The sequence below is a fragment of the Chlorocebus sabaeus genome, chromosome 20, assembly GCF_047675955.1.
Source record: "Chlorocebus sabaeus isolate Y175 chromosome 20, mChlSab1.0.hap1, whole genome shotgun sequence".
Classification (NCBI taxonomy): domain Eukaryota; kingdom Metazoa; phylum Chordata; class Mammalia; order Primates; family Cercopithecidae; genus Chlorocebus; species Chlorocebus sabaeus.
Genome location: NC_132923.1, coordinates 135293568 through 135311781, shown reverse-complemented (window position 1 = coordinate 135311781; position 18214 = coordinate 135293568). Strand labels below are relative to the sequence as shown.

Here is an 18214-nt window from a genome sequence, read left to right as displayed (position 1 = left end):
GTGCAGGGGAGGAGAGGGGAGTGCAGGGGAGGGGAGTGCAGAGGAGGGGAGTGCAGGGGAGGGGAGGGGAGGGCAGGGCAGAGCCCGGCAGGCGGCCCTCAGAGGAGGGGGTCAGGCCCCAGCCCCAAGGCCTCTCGTGTCTGCCCAGGTCCCGGCCTCCAGCGTCCAGGGCTCTGGGACTCCCAGTGGAGACGCCCACGCTCGGCCACGCCCAGGGTTCCAGAAGCCCACGGGTGGCGGCTGCAGGGCTCAGCCTGTGGCAGGCTTGCATTCAGACAGGCGCCAGCATCTGGGGGCTCTCTCAGGATGACTCTAAGATCTCACTGACTCTGGTGTTCCTCGGTCTCACCAGCACGTCCCAGCTGGGCCGAGCTCACACCCACCCTGTTTGGTGTAAGCCACAGGTCCACAACGTTCATCAGCTCCGGAAATCCCTCAACCATTATCTCCAGTTTCACCGCGAATTCCTTCTCCATATCCTCACCGCTTCCTTTTTTACCCCCTCGTCAAATTACTCTCTTCTGTCTAATCTGCTGCTTAACTCATTCATTTTATCTTAAATTATTATGTTAACATATCCAGCATATCCAGGCCAGGCACCATGGCTGACGTCTGTAATCCTAGCACTTTGGGACGACGAGATGGATGGATCACCTGAGGCCAGGAGTTTGAGACAAGCCTGGCCAATATGGTGAAACCCCGTCTCTACTAAAAATACAAAAATTAGCTGGGCATGGTGGCGGGCACCTGTAACCCCAGCTACTTGGGAGGCTGATGCAGGAGAATCACTTGAACCCAGGAGGTGGAGTTTGCAGTGAGCCGAAATCGTGCCACTGCACTCCAGCCTGGATGACAAGAGCAAGACTCCATCTTAAAAACAAACAAAAAAACCAAAAATTAGCTGGCCATGGCGGTGCACACCTGTAGTCCCAGCTACTCAGGAGGCTGAGGCACAAGAATCGTTTAAACCCTGGAGGCAGACGTTGGAGTGAGCTGAGATGGCGCCACTGTACTCCAGCCTGCGTGACAAAGTGAAACTCCATCTCAAAAAAAAAGGGGGGAGGGGGTTAACATATCTAAAAGTTACATGTGATTCTGTTTTAGATTTGTCTGATCGCTTTTTATGGTCTCTTGGTACATGCTTACTTTTTGGATTACAGCTTCCACTTCTGAAACAAATTTTATATATAGTTATTTTATATTCTGTACTAAGTAATTCCAATTTCCTAGTCTTTAGGGGTCTAAATCTGTGAATGGTTGTTTCTACTGATTCTCATCAGTAGCATGGTGGTTCTCTGAACGTTTGGTAATGTCTAATTGTCAGCCGTTATCTGTGACAATTCTGAGGTCCAACTTGGAGATGCTTCCCTCCAGAGACTATTCCCCATTTCCAGGCGAGACCACCTTGGGCCCCCTCGGTGACCCTTGAGACCCCTGGTTTAGCAGCCCCTATGCAGAGCAGCATACTTGTTCGCTGGCCGCAGGCTGGCTGGCTGACCCTGTGTGTGTCCAGTGAATTATCGGCTTTCCCAGCCACTTCCCTTCATCATCCGGGCCTCCACATTACTCTGTTTGTCTACTGAGAGAGAGTCTTGCTCTGCCGCCCAGGCAGAGTGCAGTGGTGAGCTCCTAGCTCCCTGCAGCCTCGACCTCCCAGGCTCAAGTGATCCTCCCGCCTCAGTCTCCCAAGTAGCTGCGACTACAGAGTGCACCACCACACCCAGCTAATTTAAAATTTTTTGTAGAGACGGGGTCTCATCATGTTGCCCAGGCTGGTCTCGAACTCCTGGGCACAAGCAATCCTCTCGCCTCGGCCTCCTAAAGTGTTGGGATTATAAACATGAACCACCCGACCTGGCCTTATTTATTTTTGCTGTTTAATTTTGGGGGAGCCTTGGAGATATTTACTTTCTTGGAAGCCCAGCAGTCTATTAAAAATGTATGCTCATAGTAATTCATCCAGAAGCTGGTTGTTGCTGGAAGGCCTTTTAAGGGATCTAGTATATCATATTGCCAGCAGGGCTCAGCCTGTGACCAGCAAGGTCTGGGCTCCATCTGGGGCCAGGGTCAAGGCTTAGCCTGTGATCAGGGTCGAGGCTCATTCCGTAGCCTTGAGCACAGCCTGGTGTGTGGCTGGGTTGAGTCCAGCAGAAGTTTCGGGGTTTTCCAGCCTCCATCCGAGTCCGACTTTGATGCCTTTCCTGGTCAGACAGGAGCTGGGCCAGTGGCCAAGCTGCCAGGATGGCTTCCCCGGGGCCACGGCTGCCTTCCTTCCCCTCCTGCCTGGGCTGGCTCTGGCCGCCACTAGGGGTTGAAGATGAGGGCTCTCCTGGGAAGCTCTTGGCTGAGCATCGCCTGGCTCCGGAGCCATGAAAACAACAGCTGGGCCTGGTGGGGGTGGGGAGGCTGAGTGGAGAGGCCAGCTCCTTTGGCTGCTCGGCAGGGGCTTCTGTCCACAGCTGCCTCAGGCAGTTGTTTCCAAAGGTGTTTCCAGCTTCCCAGGCCCACCCTGAGGTCCCGCACTGTCAGGGAAGTTGAAGGCACGGAGCAGCGATGCCCGGCCCCAGCCCCGCCTGCTGGACCAGCTCGCAGAGGAACACCTGTGGGGGCCTGTGGGCGGTTCAGAGGGGTGTAGGAACGCGCCTGAGGCAGGCCATAGCCCCGGATAGCAGAGGCCTGGCCTGCGGAAAAGAAGCAAGGAAGGGGTGATTCAGGAAGGCCAGAGCCCCTGTGCTGGGGCAGGGGCCCCACCCCCTAGGACTGAACAGACTCCCTGTTGAGGCCCCTGGGTTCTTCCGGGACGGTCCTTGCCTAGCCTCTTTCATGGATCCTAAGCAGCTTCCTTATTGGCCACCATCTGGGAAGCCAGGAGGGGGGCATGAAATGAGGAGGAGGTGGGGACCCCAGCCAGGGTGCCCCTCCTCAAGGCCCCAGGTATATAGTTGGCCTTTGCCCAGTCCTTCTAGCCCCTGCCAGGGAAGGACTCCACCTGGACCCCACGAATCTCTCCCCACTTTTGCCCAGCATGGCGCCCATGATCAAAACCCCGCTTCAGGGCCCTGGGTCCCCAGGCCGGCCCCCACCCTGAGGGTGCCTCTACACCCCTTCCCCAGAGCCCCTCCCCCAGCCTGAGGGCCAGAAGCAGCTTCCTCTTCCTGCAGTCTCTACCGCAGCTCTCCCCTGGCCCAGGGGCCTGAACTCCTCGGGTGGAGGAGCTGAGCTGCAGGGTGGCCGTAGGGGCCTCGGGGTGGCCGTGGGGACTGTGGGGTGGCTGTGGAGGCCTCGGGGTGGCCATGGGGACTGTGGGGTGGCTGTGGGGGCCTCGGGGTGGCTGTGGGGACCTCTGCCTGGCGTTCTTTCCCAGTGGCTGGAGCCTCTGCCTTGTCCGAAAGGGAGCCCAGAGTGTGTGTGCCTGTGTGTGTCCCATCTGCGTCCCCATCATGCCTCATTCTGGGGCAGGGGGGCAGTAAGGGGCCCCGCCCCACTGGATGGAGCGAGCTTCCCACTTGCCCCGTGTCATTTCCTGCTTTGCAAAATATTTCCTGGGAGCACAGTTGTTGGCAAGCACAGCCTCAGACGGTGTCAACAGCTGGGGGGCCCCTCAGATGTGGTTCCCTCTGTCCCTCTGGCCTGTGCTGGCCTGCCCCTGTCCCCAGGCCTGTAAGCTGGGAAGGCTGTGGGGCAGGAACTCCCCAGGGTTAGTGGGCTGGTCTGAGGGCTAAGGCCCCTGCTCCCAGCCCTGCCCAACCTGCCTCTGGGGAGTCCCTCGTGTGTGGACATAGGTCAGTCCCTCCCTGCTGCCTCCTTCCAACCCTGGTCCAGGCCCCTGGGAGTTTTGGGTCTGCCCAGGGCTGTGGTCTAAGCCTGTCCTGACTGTGTCTAGGGAAGGAGCAGTGTGTCGTCGTCCTCTCCCTTTCAGAGAAGGATGTCCCAGCAGAGAGGCAAAGTGAGGGGACCCACACAAGGAAGGGGCCCTGCTATTGGGAAACCCTGGGCCATTCAGGCCTGTTACTCTCTGGCTCCCACGGGGCCGGGCTCTGTTCTCGCTGCGTCGAACCTCCTGCCCCCACCGAGGCCAGCAGCAGCCCCCACCTGGCTTCTGAATGCTGCACTCAGGAGCCCGGCCACCCCTCCCAAAGGCCCCCAGCCTGCTCTGCCCCTGCTGTCCCGGTGCAGGCCCCTCCTGCCCACCCCACCCTGGTCTCAGTACTCGAGGTTCCTTCTCTCTGCCCGGAAGTCTCTTCCTCGAGTACCCTTGCGTGTGAGTCCCCAGTGACCCCCCGTTCTCACAGGGAAAACAAGTAGACCGTATCTTTCCTAGCTGTTCACAGCCCACCCCTCCTAGCCTGGCAGTGCTGGCCTGGCGCCTGTGTGTCCCCAGCGCTGAGGCCGGGGTACAGCTGTGCCCAGCACACAGACGAGGAATGGATGGACAGATGCAGACGGTGCGGCTCCCGCCCCCTACCCAGGCTGCTACCCGCCACCCCAGCTGCTGCTGGCACAGGAGACTGAGTGGGGTCAGCTCTGGCGCCAAAGGGGCAGTCCTGGGCTCCTGGGAAGTGAAAAGTGACCCCAGGACCTGCCTTTGACCCTAGGGAGCAGGCTGAGTCTAGGAGCTGGGTGGGCCCTGCTCTCTTGGTGACCCCGGCTCTGCCCCACTTACTGTTATGGGGTGGGGTCCCGGGCTCAGGCACACCCCAGAGCAGTGCCTCAGGCCCGCACTGCTGCCCCTCACCGCCTCTTCCATCTGTTCCAATGTGTGCTTGAGTACATTTATGAGATACACGAAAACAGCAACCAAAGGCGCCGGGTGCGGGCCTGGGCGTTCTGCCCTCGGCTTGGGTCAGGGGTGGGGTCAGAGGCTTCAGGAGTTGCCCTTTTCCCCGGGGTCAAACATGAGCACAGCCAGCTGGGGACAAAAGGCCCTTCTTCTGCAGAAGCCTGGATTGTGCGGAGGAGGAAGCATTCCCAAAGGGGGGTGGGGGCAGGGCGGTGCCCGGGTGAGAGCAGCGTCCCCAGCTTCCCGGAACCCCCTCCACCTGCCTGCAGACAGACCGGCAGGGCAGGCCGGCTCCGGGAAGTGAGGCACAAGGACTCCCACTGCCCAGGCCCAGACCGTGGGGGCAGGGTGGCCGCAGCCACACCAGGCTGCTCCCCACCCTGTGGGGCCCAAGGCTACCAGGATCAGACAGGGGCTATGCCTGCAGGAGGCAGAAGGCTTGGGGCCAGGAGCCACTGTGATCTGGCCTGATCCGTCCTTGCCCTGCTTATCTTACCCCGGGCCCTTCTCCCTGGAGAGTGGAGGGTTCCGGCTGTTATATTTGTGCTTCCTCTGGTGTCTGCCTCAAGTCCGGCCCGGGCCCTGACACTGCACCTCTGGCTGACCCCATGCTCTCTGAGACCCTCTGTCCACGTCCTTCCTCTGCGGTGGAGACAGCGGGTGGAGGGCGGGACATAGGAATGAGTCCTGAAGGCTGAGGAGCAGGGGGAGAGCTGATGGGGAGGATCTCCTAGCAGGAGGGACTCCAGGCAGAGCTGGGAGCAAGGCAGGTGGCTGAGCTCGGCCCAGGCTGGGTGGAGGCCAGGCCTCCTGTGCCTTCTCCCGCTGACGGCGAGCTGAAGGGAGGAGGGCGGCAGCTTCCTTGAGGGCCTGAGTTACAGCCAAGAAGACCTGCTCACTTTTTCCAGAAGTGAGGGAAACTTCCCCGTCAGCCCAGCAGGGCAGGCTGAGGTGTGACTGTGGCCCGCCTGCTGGGCAGGGGTGGGGGACGAGCAGGCCACTGGCTGTGAGCCTCCCCAGGGTGGGGGACCCTCGGCCCAGCTCCCTGCTTGACTACCTGGGTGTGCCTCCGCAGGGTCTGCAGCCAGCTTCCGGTCAGACTTCAGATCCTCCAGCGGCTGTGGCCTTGAGCGTCATCTCCACAGCATCCCCTGTGTGTTGGGGGCTGGGGGGCCTGGTAAGGCCCCTCGGAGTGGCACAGCTCGCACTCTGGGGACCCAAAGTCCCCCCACCAGGCCCAGGCGGAAGCACAAGGCATTTCTGGTCCCAGCGGAGGCCTGAGGTCTGTGGAGCCCAGCCAGCACCTCCACTGCCAAGATCCCTGGCGGGGGGGGCGGGGGGCGCCGGCGGGGACACAGCTCTCCCTTGTTCCTGCCGCCAGCTCCTCAGACTCAGCCTGCCGCTTCCTTTTTTAGGCAAAGTCGAGCGCTGGCCGTCTGCACGCCCCGCGGTGTCTCACCTGCCTGAAAGGGAGGAAGGAAGCTCATGGAGCCCCATCCGTTCTCCTGCGGGGCATCCTCCAGGAGAGGGTGGGGAAGGAGGGGACATCCTGGCAGACACACCCCCACCCCCGCCCCCCAGCTCTGAGCTGAGGAGGCCCAGGGAGAGGGCCATGGCTACTGGAGGGAGGGCTGGGGTGGGGTTCTCCTGTCCAGGGGATACTGCCGGCCCAGCCCCACCTGAGCGAGGGAAATCTGCCCTGGGGGCCTCAGGACACCCCCTGCAGCCAGCCACCTCTAGTTTAGGCCTCGCCAAGACCCCAAGACCCAAGAGCTCCTGGCTCACCAGTGGGCCCCTCCAGTCCTGCCGGGGGTGTTTCTTGGGTCCTGGAGTCTGGGCCCCTCATTGAGTAGGGTATATGGGTAACAGGCCCAGTGTGGTCCCACTGGACAGGGCCTGAACCAGCCGTCTCCCACTCCCATGCCTCTTCCTCCAAGAAGCCCAGGTGGGGTGGGAGCTTCCAGTCTCTCTCACATTCCTGTCTTCTGTCCCCTTTCAAGGCACTGTGTCCTTCTAAGTCCCACCCCATGGCCCTTCCAATCTCCGCTGGTCAGTCCCTAGGACATGTATCCTATTCCCCCCAGACACCCACCAGCCTCCAGCTCTGTGGCCAAGGTGAAACCAGGCTCTGGACGTTTTCTGGTGCCACCGCCAGCCCCTGGGGTTCTCTTGGGTCTGGCTGCAGGGACCCCAGCACCCACAGTCACGGCAGTGGTGGGCATGGGGAGGGCCTAGCCTGGTACCTCCCTGCTCCGCTCCTGCGGCTGGGGGTCGGAGAGGGGTGGAGAGCGCCGGCCGCACAGCCTCGGCCGGGAGGGGAGACTGGAGTGTGTGTGTGCGTGCCCACGCGTGCATGCCTCCGTCGTATCTCGGCTGGTGCTGCGTGTCCCTGCGTGTCGGGGTCCGCTGGTGCGCCTCTCCGGGGCTTGTGCACGTGGCCCTCCGCTCGCGCAAGAGGGCGTGGGCGTGGCCTCGGCGTGGGTGTGGCCGTTCGGGGCGGGGCCTCCAGGGGGCGGGGCCGGCCTGGTCCGCGCGGTGACGCGCCCTGCAGCCGCCAGCGAGCGAGCGAGAGAAGCCAGCGAGCTGCCCAGCCCCGTCCGTCGCGCGCGATGCTCCCCTGGACGGCGCTCGGCCTGGCCCTGAGCTTGCGGCTGGCGCTGGCGCGGAGCGGCGCGGAGAGCGGTGAGTGCGGCAGACGGCCGGGCCGGGGTTGGGGCCCCTGGTGCCCGCTCTGCGCCGCTGCCCGCGCAGGGCCGTCGCTGTCCCCCGCTCCGGGCTGGCGGGCGGGCTGGGAGGCTGCGGGAGCCGGGCGGGGGCGCGGGCGGGGGCGCGGGCGGGGGCGCGGGCGGGGGCGCGGGCGGGGGCGCGGGCGGGGGCGGGGGCGTGGGCGGGGCGTCCTGCTCACCTGAGGCGGGCGGCCCAGGTGCTCCAGGCGACACCGTCTGTGAGCGCCGGGGCGTAGGGGCCGGCCCGGCCCGGCCCGCATTTCTGCGGGATCGCGGGCCTGGACAGGAAGAGGGAGATGTCTGTCGAGGGGGCACCTCGCCTCAGTTTCCCTACCCTTGCAAAGGCCCTCAGTGGAGGGATGGTAGGGAAATTGGAGTCGCCCCACCGCACTGGGGAAAACCGCAAGGCCGGGACTAGAATTGAGGCACGCTGGTCCCTGGCTTGGTGCGGAGGGGTGATGTGGGGGGCATCAGCCTCCACCCCGGGGGTGCCGGGAGGAAGGGGGAAGCCTGCGAGGGGTTGATCGGGCTTTCAGGCTGCTTGGGGGTGTGTGTCTTGTCCACACAAGACAAGAGTCTTGTGTCCAGGTGGGCTGGTGGATGGAGGCCAGGGGAGGGGACACCATCTGGTAAGTGGGGTCCGGGCTCCAGCCAGGCCATCCGGCGGGGTCATTGCTCTGCCTCCTACACCTTCCCCTGCTGCTGTGTGCGTGCCCACGGTGCCTCACCTGGAGCCTGAGCTGCGTGGCTGAACTCCAGCCTTGGGCTGCTCCTCTGAAAGCCATGCCTGGAGGGAGCAGCTCCATGGCTCAGGCCTGTCCTGGGGACCTAGGCCAGGACTCGGCTCCACCTGCTTGCAGGGTCGGTGAGGAATGGGAAGGTGTGGGGGCTTGGAGCGGGGAGTCGTCCTCTCACAGATGGGATAACACCAGCCCAGAGAGAGCTGTAAGTCCTATGGCCAGTGTGCAGAGTGAAAGCCCCAAAAGTACAGGCCTCTTGCTTGTCTTAGAGTTCCTCTTTCCCCCAACCTAGGACCTTCAGAGGAGGGCAAGCACCCACTTAAGGAAAGCTGAGGCCCTGGGGGACCCTGCCTTGCTGTGGGACTGTCTGGGGGGCCCACACCTGAGGCTGAGCATTCCTCCTTTCCCCCAGGTCCACCAGCATCAGCCCCCCGAGGGGACCTGATGTTCCTGCTGGACAGCTCGGCCAGCGTGTCTCACTACGAGTTCTCCCGGGTTCGGGAGTTTGTGGGGCAGCTGGTGGCTCCACTGCCCCTGGGCACCGGGGCCCTGCGTGCCAGCCTGGTGCACGTGGGCACTCGGCCATACACTGAGTTCCCCTTCGGCCAACACAGCTCAGGCGAGGCTGCTCAGGATGCTGTTCGCGCTTCAGTCCAGCGCATGGGTGACACTCACACTGGCCTGGCGCTGGCATATGCCAAGGAACAGCTCTTTGCTGAAGCAGCAGGTGCCCGGCCAGGAGTGCCCAAGGTGCTGGTGTGGGTGACAGATGGCGGCTCCAGCGACCCTGTGGGACCCCCCATGCAGGAGCTAAAAGACCTGGGCGTCACCGTGTTCATCGTCAGCACCGGCCGAGGCAACTTCCTGGAGCTGTCAGCTGCTGCCTCAGCCCCTGCCGAGAAGCACCTGCACTTTGTGGACGTGGATGACCTGCACATCATCGTCCAAGAGCTGAGGGGCTCCATCCTCGGTAGGTGGGAGGAGGCAGGGCCCAGGCAGGGCCTAGCTGGGAGCTGCAGGAGGAGAGGCTGGGTTGAGACTTTGGGAATATCTCATGTCCGCAGAGCAGCGGCCAGGGCCTCCGGGGCTGTGGTACCCCTAGGGCGCAGGGCTGAGTGATGCAGCTTCTCTGTGCACGCTCTCCACTGGGTGACCCATGCGCCCTGCTGAGATGGGGGCTTGAGTAGCCACCTCCAAGTGTAGCTCCCTGCTGACGGGTCCAGCCCAGACCTCGAGGCCCCATGGAGTGCAGAGCCCAGGTGTAGGCCCAGGAAGAAGCTCGCGAGTCTGGGGACTCTGCAGATAGGCAGCATGTGCTCCTGGGCATGCCCACCATACCTGGAGAGGGGAGAGCCAGAAAGGTCAGGGACTGCCCCCCAGAGAGCACGGGGTACCTCTCCTGGGTCGGGACAGCCACGGAGGGCTTTGAACAGGTTTGGACTGCAGGCCTACCGTGAGGATTTCCTGAGAGGCCAGGCCAGGGAAGGCCTGAGGCAGGAGTTGAGCAGCTCCCATTGGCTTTTTTCTGGACATCTCTGCCCCAGCCAAGCCCTGAAGGAGTTCAGGCTGGAGATGAGGAAACTGGCCACTGGCTCAGCCTGCTGCAGCCACTGAAAAATACCACTAACCCCAGGGATCTCACCAAGTCTCGTCTGTGGGTTAATCATCCACCCAGAGCCGGAAGGGGTTGGACTGTGGGTTGGAGAGGGGTGGACGGCCCGCCCCAAGGTTTCGCCAGGGACATCTGACCCCTAGTGGCCCCAGGGTCACCCAGTGCAGCTGTGCCTGGAGGGGACCAGAAGGAAAGACTGCCTTAAGTAGCTGGAAAGGAAAAGCTTGAGGCTGCAGTGCAGAGGGGCCAGGCAGCAGGGTGGGGGCTCCTGGGAAAGAGGCTGGGTCTGAGGGTGGGGGTGGGAAGAAAGTAGCACAGGCACCCAGCGCTACAGGAGGAAGATCCTGATAGCTTTAACCCAGCGCAGACATTTATGAGCCTCACCACAGCAGGTCACTCAGAGGGCTATGTGGGGCTTGGTGTCAAGGGCCCAGTAGTCCCCCTCTGGAGTACCCCACCCCACACTCTCCTGGGGACCCGGGGCAGGTAGCGCCTCCAGAACCCCAGGGCCTGCCCCTGTGATCTCCCATCTCCTGGCTGCAGCTCAGAGAGCCGGGCTGACCTCAGACCCGGGCCTGGCCACTCAGGCTGGGGCTGGTCCTCTGCTCTCAGGTACCACCGTGGACCCTACTGTCTTTGAGGACCTTTGTCCTGGTCACTGATCTGGCCACTGCACCTCTCCACAAAGGACTGGGTTTGGGCTGAGGGAGGCAGGGGCGCTTCTGACAGGGCGAGGGGGCTGCACCCCCTTCCTCAGTCCTCCCCCAGCCAAGGCACGTTCTAAGAATCCCCAGCATCTGCGGGGCATGGCTCCAGCAGCTCCTTGGCCGCGGGGCCCCGTCTTTCCTAGTGGGGCCTCCAATCTCCAGATCTTCCCCATCAGCCAGGGCCGCCCTCCAGGAGCAGAGGAGGAACTGACCACTGCTCCCCGACCCCCTGCACCACCCACAGACGCGATGCGGCCGCAGCAGCTCCGTGCCACGGAGATCACGTCCAGCGGCTTCCGCCTGGCCTGGCCGCCCCTGCTGACCGCAGACTCGGGCTACTACGTGCTGGAGCTGGTGCCCAGTGCCCAGCCGGGGTCTGCGAGACGCCAGCAGCTGCCGGGGAACGCCACAGACTGGACCTGGGCCGGCCTCGACCCAGACACGGACTACGAGGTGGCGCTGGTGCCTGAGTCCAACGTGCGCCTCCTGAGGCCCCAGCAACTGCGGGTGCGCACGCGGCCGGGTGAAGCAGGACCGGGGGCTGGGCCGGCCCCCACCCAGCTCGCCGCCCTCCCCGCCCCGGAGGAGGCCGGGCCAGAGCGCATCGTCATCTCCCACGCCCGGCCGCGCAGCCTCCGCGTGAGCTGGGCCCCAGCGCTGGGCGCAGCCGCCGCGCTCGGCTACCACGTGCAGTTCGGGCCGCTGGGGGGCGGGGCGGCGCAGCGCGTGGAGGTGCCCGCGGGCCGCAACTGCACCACGCTGCAGGGCCTGGCGCCAGGCACCGCCTACCTGGTGACCGTGACCGCCGCCTTCCGCTCGGGCCGCGAGAGCGCGCTGTCCGCCAAGGCCTGCACGGCGGACGGCCCGCGCCCGCGACCACGCCCCGTGCCCCGTGCTTTGACCCCGGGGACCGCGAGCCGTGAGCCGTAAGCCGGCATCCCCTCCCTGCCGAGAGGCCCGGCGCCGACCCGAGGGCCCCTGTGTCCCGAACGCGGTGCGGAGGCGCCCAGCTCGGGAGAAGGGTGCAGGCCCGGCCTTTCCCCACGCGGACTCCGCACGACCCCGGTCCTCTCCCTGTGGCCACAGGGCTTCCCCGCCTGGCGCCTGCCCTCCAGGGCTGGGGCCTCGCCTGGTGGGACCGCGCAACAGCTCTGGCCCCATCCCCGCCCCGAGTCAGGCGTGGTATAGGCTCGTGGGTGGTGTTGAGAGCATCAGACCCAGGACTGTCCAGGGAGGAGCCCCGGTCAGACTCCCACGTGTGAAGACTCGGCCCCAGGTGGCAAGGGCTGGCCTGGGGTGGGCAGCTTGGGCCCTGGACGCTGATAGGAAGTGGAAGGGGAATCGCGGGAAAAGCTGGCCCAGGTCAGGTCCCCAAAGGCTTCTGAAGAAAAGGAAGGGCAAGTAGGGGCACCCGGACGCTGGTGGTGTGGCCAGGATGCTCAGCCAGCCGGGAGGGCAGCGCCTGCTGGGGACGGTGGCCCTGCCTTCATGCCCAGGACACCAGCTGGGTCCAGCTAGCAGCCACTGGGAATCAGAGGAATGGGGCAGAGCCGGGCATTCAGGACCTTGAGGACAGGTGACCCCACCCACCCACCTCCATGGTCAGGCCCCGGGACCGCACTGACAGGAAGCCTTGTGTGGGAGCACTTCCCAGGGGCTGCAGGGACGATGCTCTCCAGGGAGGCCCCAGCAACCACACCATCTTTTGGCTGTGAGAGGTCTCGCCCCTGGGCCACATCCTGTCACTACTCACTACCCTGGGGCCGGCGGGCGAGTTGCCCAGGGTGGGGGTGCCTAGCCAGGCGCACTCCCTGCCCCGCCTAGTCCTTGGCTCCCAGGACTGTGGTGTCACGCAATGCTCACCTCCCCTCTTCCCCACTAACGTCCCAGACTTTAAAATTCAGTAAATCAGATGTACACCAAGCCTGCAGTCTCCTCAGGATGCTTTCCTCCTCCACAAACAGCAGCCACGGACAGGACAGCTTGTGAAGTTCTCCTCCGCCCTTTGGGGTGTCCGGGGAGAGGAGGTGGAGCTGTCCCCTCCCAGTGCCAGGCCTCGTTGGTTCCCCTGTGCACCTTTTATTCAGAGAGGCTGGGTCCCCTTCCTGTGGGGCTGGGCCCAGGGCAGGTGGCTGGAATGCAGAGGACAAGGGGGTTGGGGCCTCTGCAGGGCCATTCCCACCACAGCCTCTGCCACGACCCATAGCCCTGGGCCCAGCCGCACGCGGGCTCCCTCTGCTGGCAAAGCCGCACCGTGCACCGCGTGGGGTCCACTGCCTCTTTCCCCAGGTGGACTCACGTGACCCCAGGAACTGCAGCACTGAGGTGGTCTCAGTCCCTCCCTGAAACCTGGTGGGCGTTGTGCCAGGGGCCTCCTTCAGGACAGCTGGCCTTGGCACTGTCTCCCGAGAACCCAGCTCTGTGCATCCCATGGCCCCACCAGACACCCAAGTCCGCACCACCCACCAGCTGGGTATGGTGACCATTCGTGGGGGGCTGGCTGGGGTCAGGCTCACCACGCAGAGTTTGCCCTCCGGTGTGATTATAAGTGAGACACACGAGGCCCCCCTGCCTGTGTGTGCAGGAGGTGTCGGTGTGGGGGTGTCCCAGCTGGCTGGACTTTGGGTTTCTCCTGAGCTCCACACAGCCCCCAAGTCAGGCCACGGAGACCTGAGCAGGACCCGGGGGCTGTGTGTGTCACTGCAGATGGCGTGCTCACAACTGCACTGCTGGTCAGCAGGCGGCCAGGGTCTCAGGCTCGGGTCTCTGGTCCCATCTCCTGTCGAGGGGTAGACTTTCCTTCATACAGCCCCTGCCCCCGACCCCATTCTCCAAGGTGATGGCAGATCGGAGCCCACGGTCACCTGAGAGGAGATGTCCCTTGCACACTGAGCCCAGGCCCAGCTCACGGAGTGCCCTGCGGGTGGCAGCGGGGCACCACGGGCTCATTCCTGATGGCCTCAGTGGTTTCTGTGGACGACTCAGACTCACATGAGAAGCTGGGAGGGGCTCCAGCTCTGCAATCCTGAGAGGGCAGAGCGGTGGCCCTGGCCACAACCCTGCTCCCCACATACCCGTCTGGCAGAGGCTGTACCTCCCTTGTGCTCATCTCTGCGCACCAAGGCCGAGCACAGCACAAGGCCTCCCAGAGAGGGTGAAAGGCACTGCCGCCTCCATCTCCGTGTCAAGGAATGACCCTTCCAGAGGCCCTCCTCTGGGAAGTGCTGCCCCTTATGTAGCCTCAGGCGTTTTGAAGTGTTTGAGTCTGTACCAAGTCTGCAAACAACTCTGGCCCCGGAGTGCTCCATCCAGGCCTCTGTGAACCTGCTGTCCCGTGGCTCCTCCAGCTCCACTGACAATCCTGGCCCCGAGTCAGTCCACTCAGGGTGCAGTGCAGACGCTGACACCCGCCAGGACTCCCTTGCCAAGGGCCTGAACACGTCACGAGGCCACTGCATGCTTTTCAACTTGCACCTGGAAATCAGGAAGGGCCATGCTGCGGTTACTTCTAGTTGAGACAAGAAGAGCGACAAGGTTGTGATCCACGTGGCAGGTGTTCAGAAGGCCAGGGGCAGGCAGTGCTGGGGAGAGCCCTGGGCACTTTGAGGAGACCCCGAAGGGAGGCTGCTCCCACATCTGAAGAGAACCAACCTGAGGATTTCACGCTGGCCGCGTGCCAGACCAGTCCCTGATAGGCTGTGCAAGGTCCTTCGCTGGACAGCCCATTGCTGGCCACTGAAAGGAGAGGCAGAGAGGGCTGAAATTCGGGTCCATGCCTCCATGAGCGATGACACAGCAGCAGCTCTCCGGCATGTGAAACTCTGCAGACGTGCCGGGCATGGTGGCTCACGCCTGTAATCTCAGCGCTTTGGGAGGCCAAGGCGGGTGAATCACGAGGTCAGGAGTTCAAGACCAGCCTGGCCAAGATGGTGAAACCCCGTCTCTACTAAAAATACAAAAAAATTAGCCGGGTGTGGTGGCACGCGCCTGTAATCCCAGCTACTCCGGAGGCTGAAGCAGAGAATTGCTTAAACCTGGAGGGGCGGAGGTTGCAGTGAGCCGAGTTCCCACCACCGCACTCCAACCTGGGCAACAGAGCGAGACTCCAACTCAAAAAAAGAAAAAAAAAAAAAAGAAACTCTCCAGAGAGAGCTGTTCGTGAGAAGCCAGACAGAGGCCTGGGGTCTCAGTCCAGATTTCTAGGAAGTGGGGTGGCCACATGTGGGGCACGCTGCTGGGAACCACCTGGGGAAGCCGGTTGCCGCCCTGTTTCTATGGTGACAGTAATAAACCAAGTAAAATCCCCGAGGCACAGCCCACATGACAGCCTCCCGCCAGAGGGGACAGTTTAGGACAATCAGTTCCAGGGCAGTAGCTGTGTGTTTCCTGCCTTTTTTTTTTTTTTTTTTTTTTTTTTTTTTGAGACAGAGTCTTGTTCTGTCACCCAGGCTGGAGTGCGGTGGTGCGATCTCAGCTCACTGCAACCTCTGCCTCCCAGGTTCAACTGATTCTTCTGCCTCACCCTCCTGAGTAGCTGTGTTTACAGGTGCCACCACGTTTGGCTAAATTTTGTATTTTTCGTAGAGACGGGGTTTCTCCATGTTGGTCAGGCTGGTCTTGAATTCCCGCCTCAGGTGATCCAACCGCCTCAGCCTCCCAAAGTGCTGGGATTACAGGTGTGAGCCACCACTCCTGGCAAAAAATTTTTAAGGAATGGGGGTCTTCCTCTGTTACCCAGGCTGTTCTCAAACACCTGACCACGAAGGATTCTCTTGCCTTGGCCTCCCACAATGCTGGGAATGCAGACCGGAGCCATCGTGCCGGCCTGGCACTGCTGCTTCCGTTTGCCTCTCATGAATCAGTGCACTTTGAGGAGTGTTGGCAAGGGCTGACCGGTTTCAGGGAGCTCTATGGAGAACCGTGAGCCCTGTGGCTGGAGCTGGTGTCTGCTTAGCTAATAAAGTCCCACAGTTGCCTCACTGCCGTGTCTATTTGCTGATGCTGTGCGGGGTTTCAGGGGCCTCCTAGCTTCCTCCTGGGCTCAAAGGTGACAGAAGAGGCAGAGGCGGGAGCTTTCTGGAGAATTTACTGACCACAGCGTGGTGCACTTGACATCAGGTGCCCGCCATGGCCGGGCCTGGGTCTGAATGCTGCCCGGGACCAGCTGCCTGCGCTCCAGCAGCCCCTCCCTCCTGAAGCCCAGGTCCCCCGAGAAGAACGAGGCTGCAGAGTGATGTGGGGGCCAGTGGTGACTTCCTACCACACTGTTCTCAGGTGTAAGAGTGCCCGCTTCTGCCCAGGCATTGTCCGTGGAAGACATGCAGCCGGCCACTGCAGCCTCGGTCCTGGGATGCCCTAGGGCTGGGTCACAGGGGGCCACAGGCCACGCTGGGAGGCCACAGTCCTGTCGTGCCACGCAGCTCCCTGTCCCCAGAGGTCTGCTCAGATGCAGAGATCAGAAGCCCCACTCGCTGGCTGAATTCTGGGAGCAGAGCCCGGTACCCACTGCCTGGCCGGGGCCTACCCGGGGACTCCAGCCCCTGTTCCCGCTGGCCCGGGCTTCCGGAGGCAGCTGCGTCCCTATCCTGGCTCAAGGTCCAGGCTGCATCTGGAACCTGCACGTCACTCCTCCAGGTCCTCAATGCTGGAGGACTCTCTCAGACAGGAAACCTTTGCGTTGGGCGCAGGGCGGGGTGCAGGGGTGGTCACGGGGAATCGCAGCGGCAAAACAGCGCAGTGCAATCGCGCAGAGCCTCATATTGGCCGATGAAACGTAAACTGCTTTCTGCACTTTGTGTCCTTAGGAAGGGTGTGGGGTGTTGGCGGAAGTAGGAAACAGAAGAGGAGCCTGGGCATGCAGCGGGTCTGTCAGAGAGCAGACAGAACCCTGGGAGCTGCAGTGCTTGGAGGGAGGCGGTTCACCTCTGCCCACTCTCTCCATTTCTCTCTCTCTCATTTTCCTTACAGAGACAGGTTCTTGCTCTGAGCCCAGGCTGGAGTGCAGTGGTGTGATTATAGCTCACTGCAGCCTCGCCCTCCCAGGCTCAAGTGATCCTCCTGCCTCAGCCTGTCCAGTAGCCATACCCTACTAGGTCCTACTTAGCCCCAGAGGCGTGCACCACCACGCCCACTAATTGCAAACGTTTGTTGGCTGGGCTTGGTGGCTGACACCTGTAATCTTTGGGAGGCCAAGGCGGGCGGATCACGAGGTCAAGAGATGGAGACCATCCTGGCTAACACGGTGAAACCCGGTCAAATTAGCCGGGTGTGGGGCGGGGGCCTGTAGTCCCAGCTATTCAGGAAGCTGAGGCAGGAGAATGGCGGGAACCCAGGAGATGGAGCTTGCAGTGATCCGAGATCACTCCACTGCACTCCAGTCTGGGCGACAGAGCGAGACTCCGTCTCAAAATAAATAAATAAATAAAAATAAAACCAAGCCCTTCCTGATGGCCATTGGGGAGTTTGGGGGTTGGGGGGGCCATCTGGCTATGGCTGGGGAACTCATTTGGTTTTCCTCCTCCTCCTCTTTTTATTTTTTGATAGAGACGGGGTCTCTCTTGATTTCCCAGGCTGGTCTCCAACTCCTGGGCTCAAGCAATCCTCCTGCCTCAGCCTCCCAAAGTGTTTGTGTTACAGGCCTGAGACACCGTGCCTAGCCGGCTTTCTTTTTTTTTGTGAGACGGAGTCTTGCTCTGTCGCCCAGGCTGGAGTGCAGTGGCGAGATCTCGGCGGCTCACTGTGTTATACGTAAATTTTCGGTGTCGCAAAAGAAGTAGCACTCGAATGTACATTTTTCTCAGCTAGGAAATTTACTTCTATAGAAGGGGGCTTCTCATAGATGGAGCAATGGCGAGCGCTTGGACAAGGGAGGGGAAGGTTCTTTTTCCTGACGCAGGTAGCGCCTACTGCTGTGTGGTTTCCTTATTGGCCAGGGTTAGACCTCACAATCTAAATCCGATTGGCTTTTTTTTTTTTTTGAGATGGAGTCTTGCTCTGTCGCCCAGACTGGAGTACAGTGGTGCTATCTTGGTTCACTGCAAGCTCTGCCTCCTGGGTTCATGCCATTCTTCTGCCTTAGCCTCCTGAGTAGTTGAGACTACAAGTGTATGCCATCGTGTCCGGCTAATTTTTGTGTTTTTGGTAGAAAGAGATTCCACCACGTTGGCCAGGATGGTCTCGATGTCCTGACCTTGAGATCCACCTGCCTCGGCCTCCCACAGTGCTGGGATTACCGGCATGAGCCACCGCGCCTGGCCTCAAGTGGTTCTTTAAAGTCTGATTCATTCTTTCTACTTTCCCTGATGATGGTGGGTGTCAAGAAGTGTGGTATTCTTACGTAATGTCTGATGTTTGGAATAGCATTTTTTTTTTTTTCCCCGGCAGAGTCTTGCTCTGTCGCCCATGCTGGAGTGTAGTGGCACCATCTTGTCTCACTGTAACCTCTGCCTCCCGGGTTCAAACGATCCTCCTGCCTCAGCCTCCCAAGTAGCTAGGATTACAGGTGTCCACCACCACAGCCGGCTAGCTTTTATATTTTTAGTAGAGACGGGGTTTCACCATGTTGGCCAGACTGTACTTGAAATTCTGACCTCAGGTGATCTGCCCCCCTCAGCCTCCCGAAGTGCTGGGATTACAGGTGTGAGCCACCA

The 18214-nt window shown here is 61.8% G+C and overlaps 1 protein-coding gene across 1 annotated transcript; it reads left to right on the top strand.

The window, feature by feature from the left end:
- The first annotated feature begins 7280 nt into the window (after positions 1-7280).
- On the top strand, positions 7281-12489 carry VWA1 (von Willebrand factor A domain containing 1). Its single transcript, XM_007980991.3, has 3 exons — positions 7281-7462; positions 8659-9216; positions 10810-12489. The coding sequence occupies exons 1-3, from the start codon at positions 7390-7392 to the stop codon at positions 11493-11495; spliced, it is 1317 nt and encodes a 438-aa protein (XP_007979182.2). The 5' UTR covers positions 7281-7389; the 3' UTR covers positions 11496-12489.
- Positions 12490-18214: the final 5725 nt, after the last annotated feature.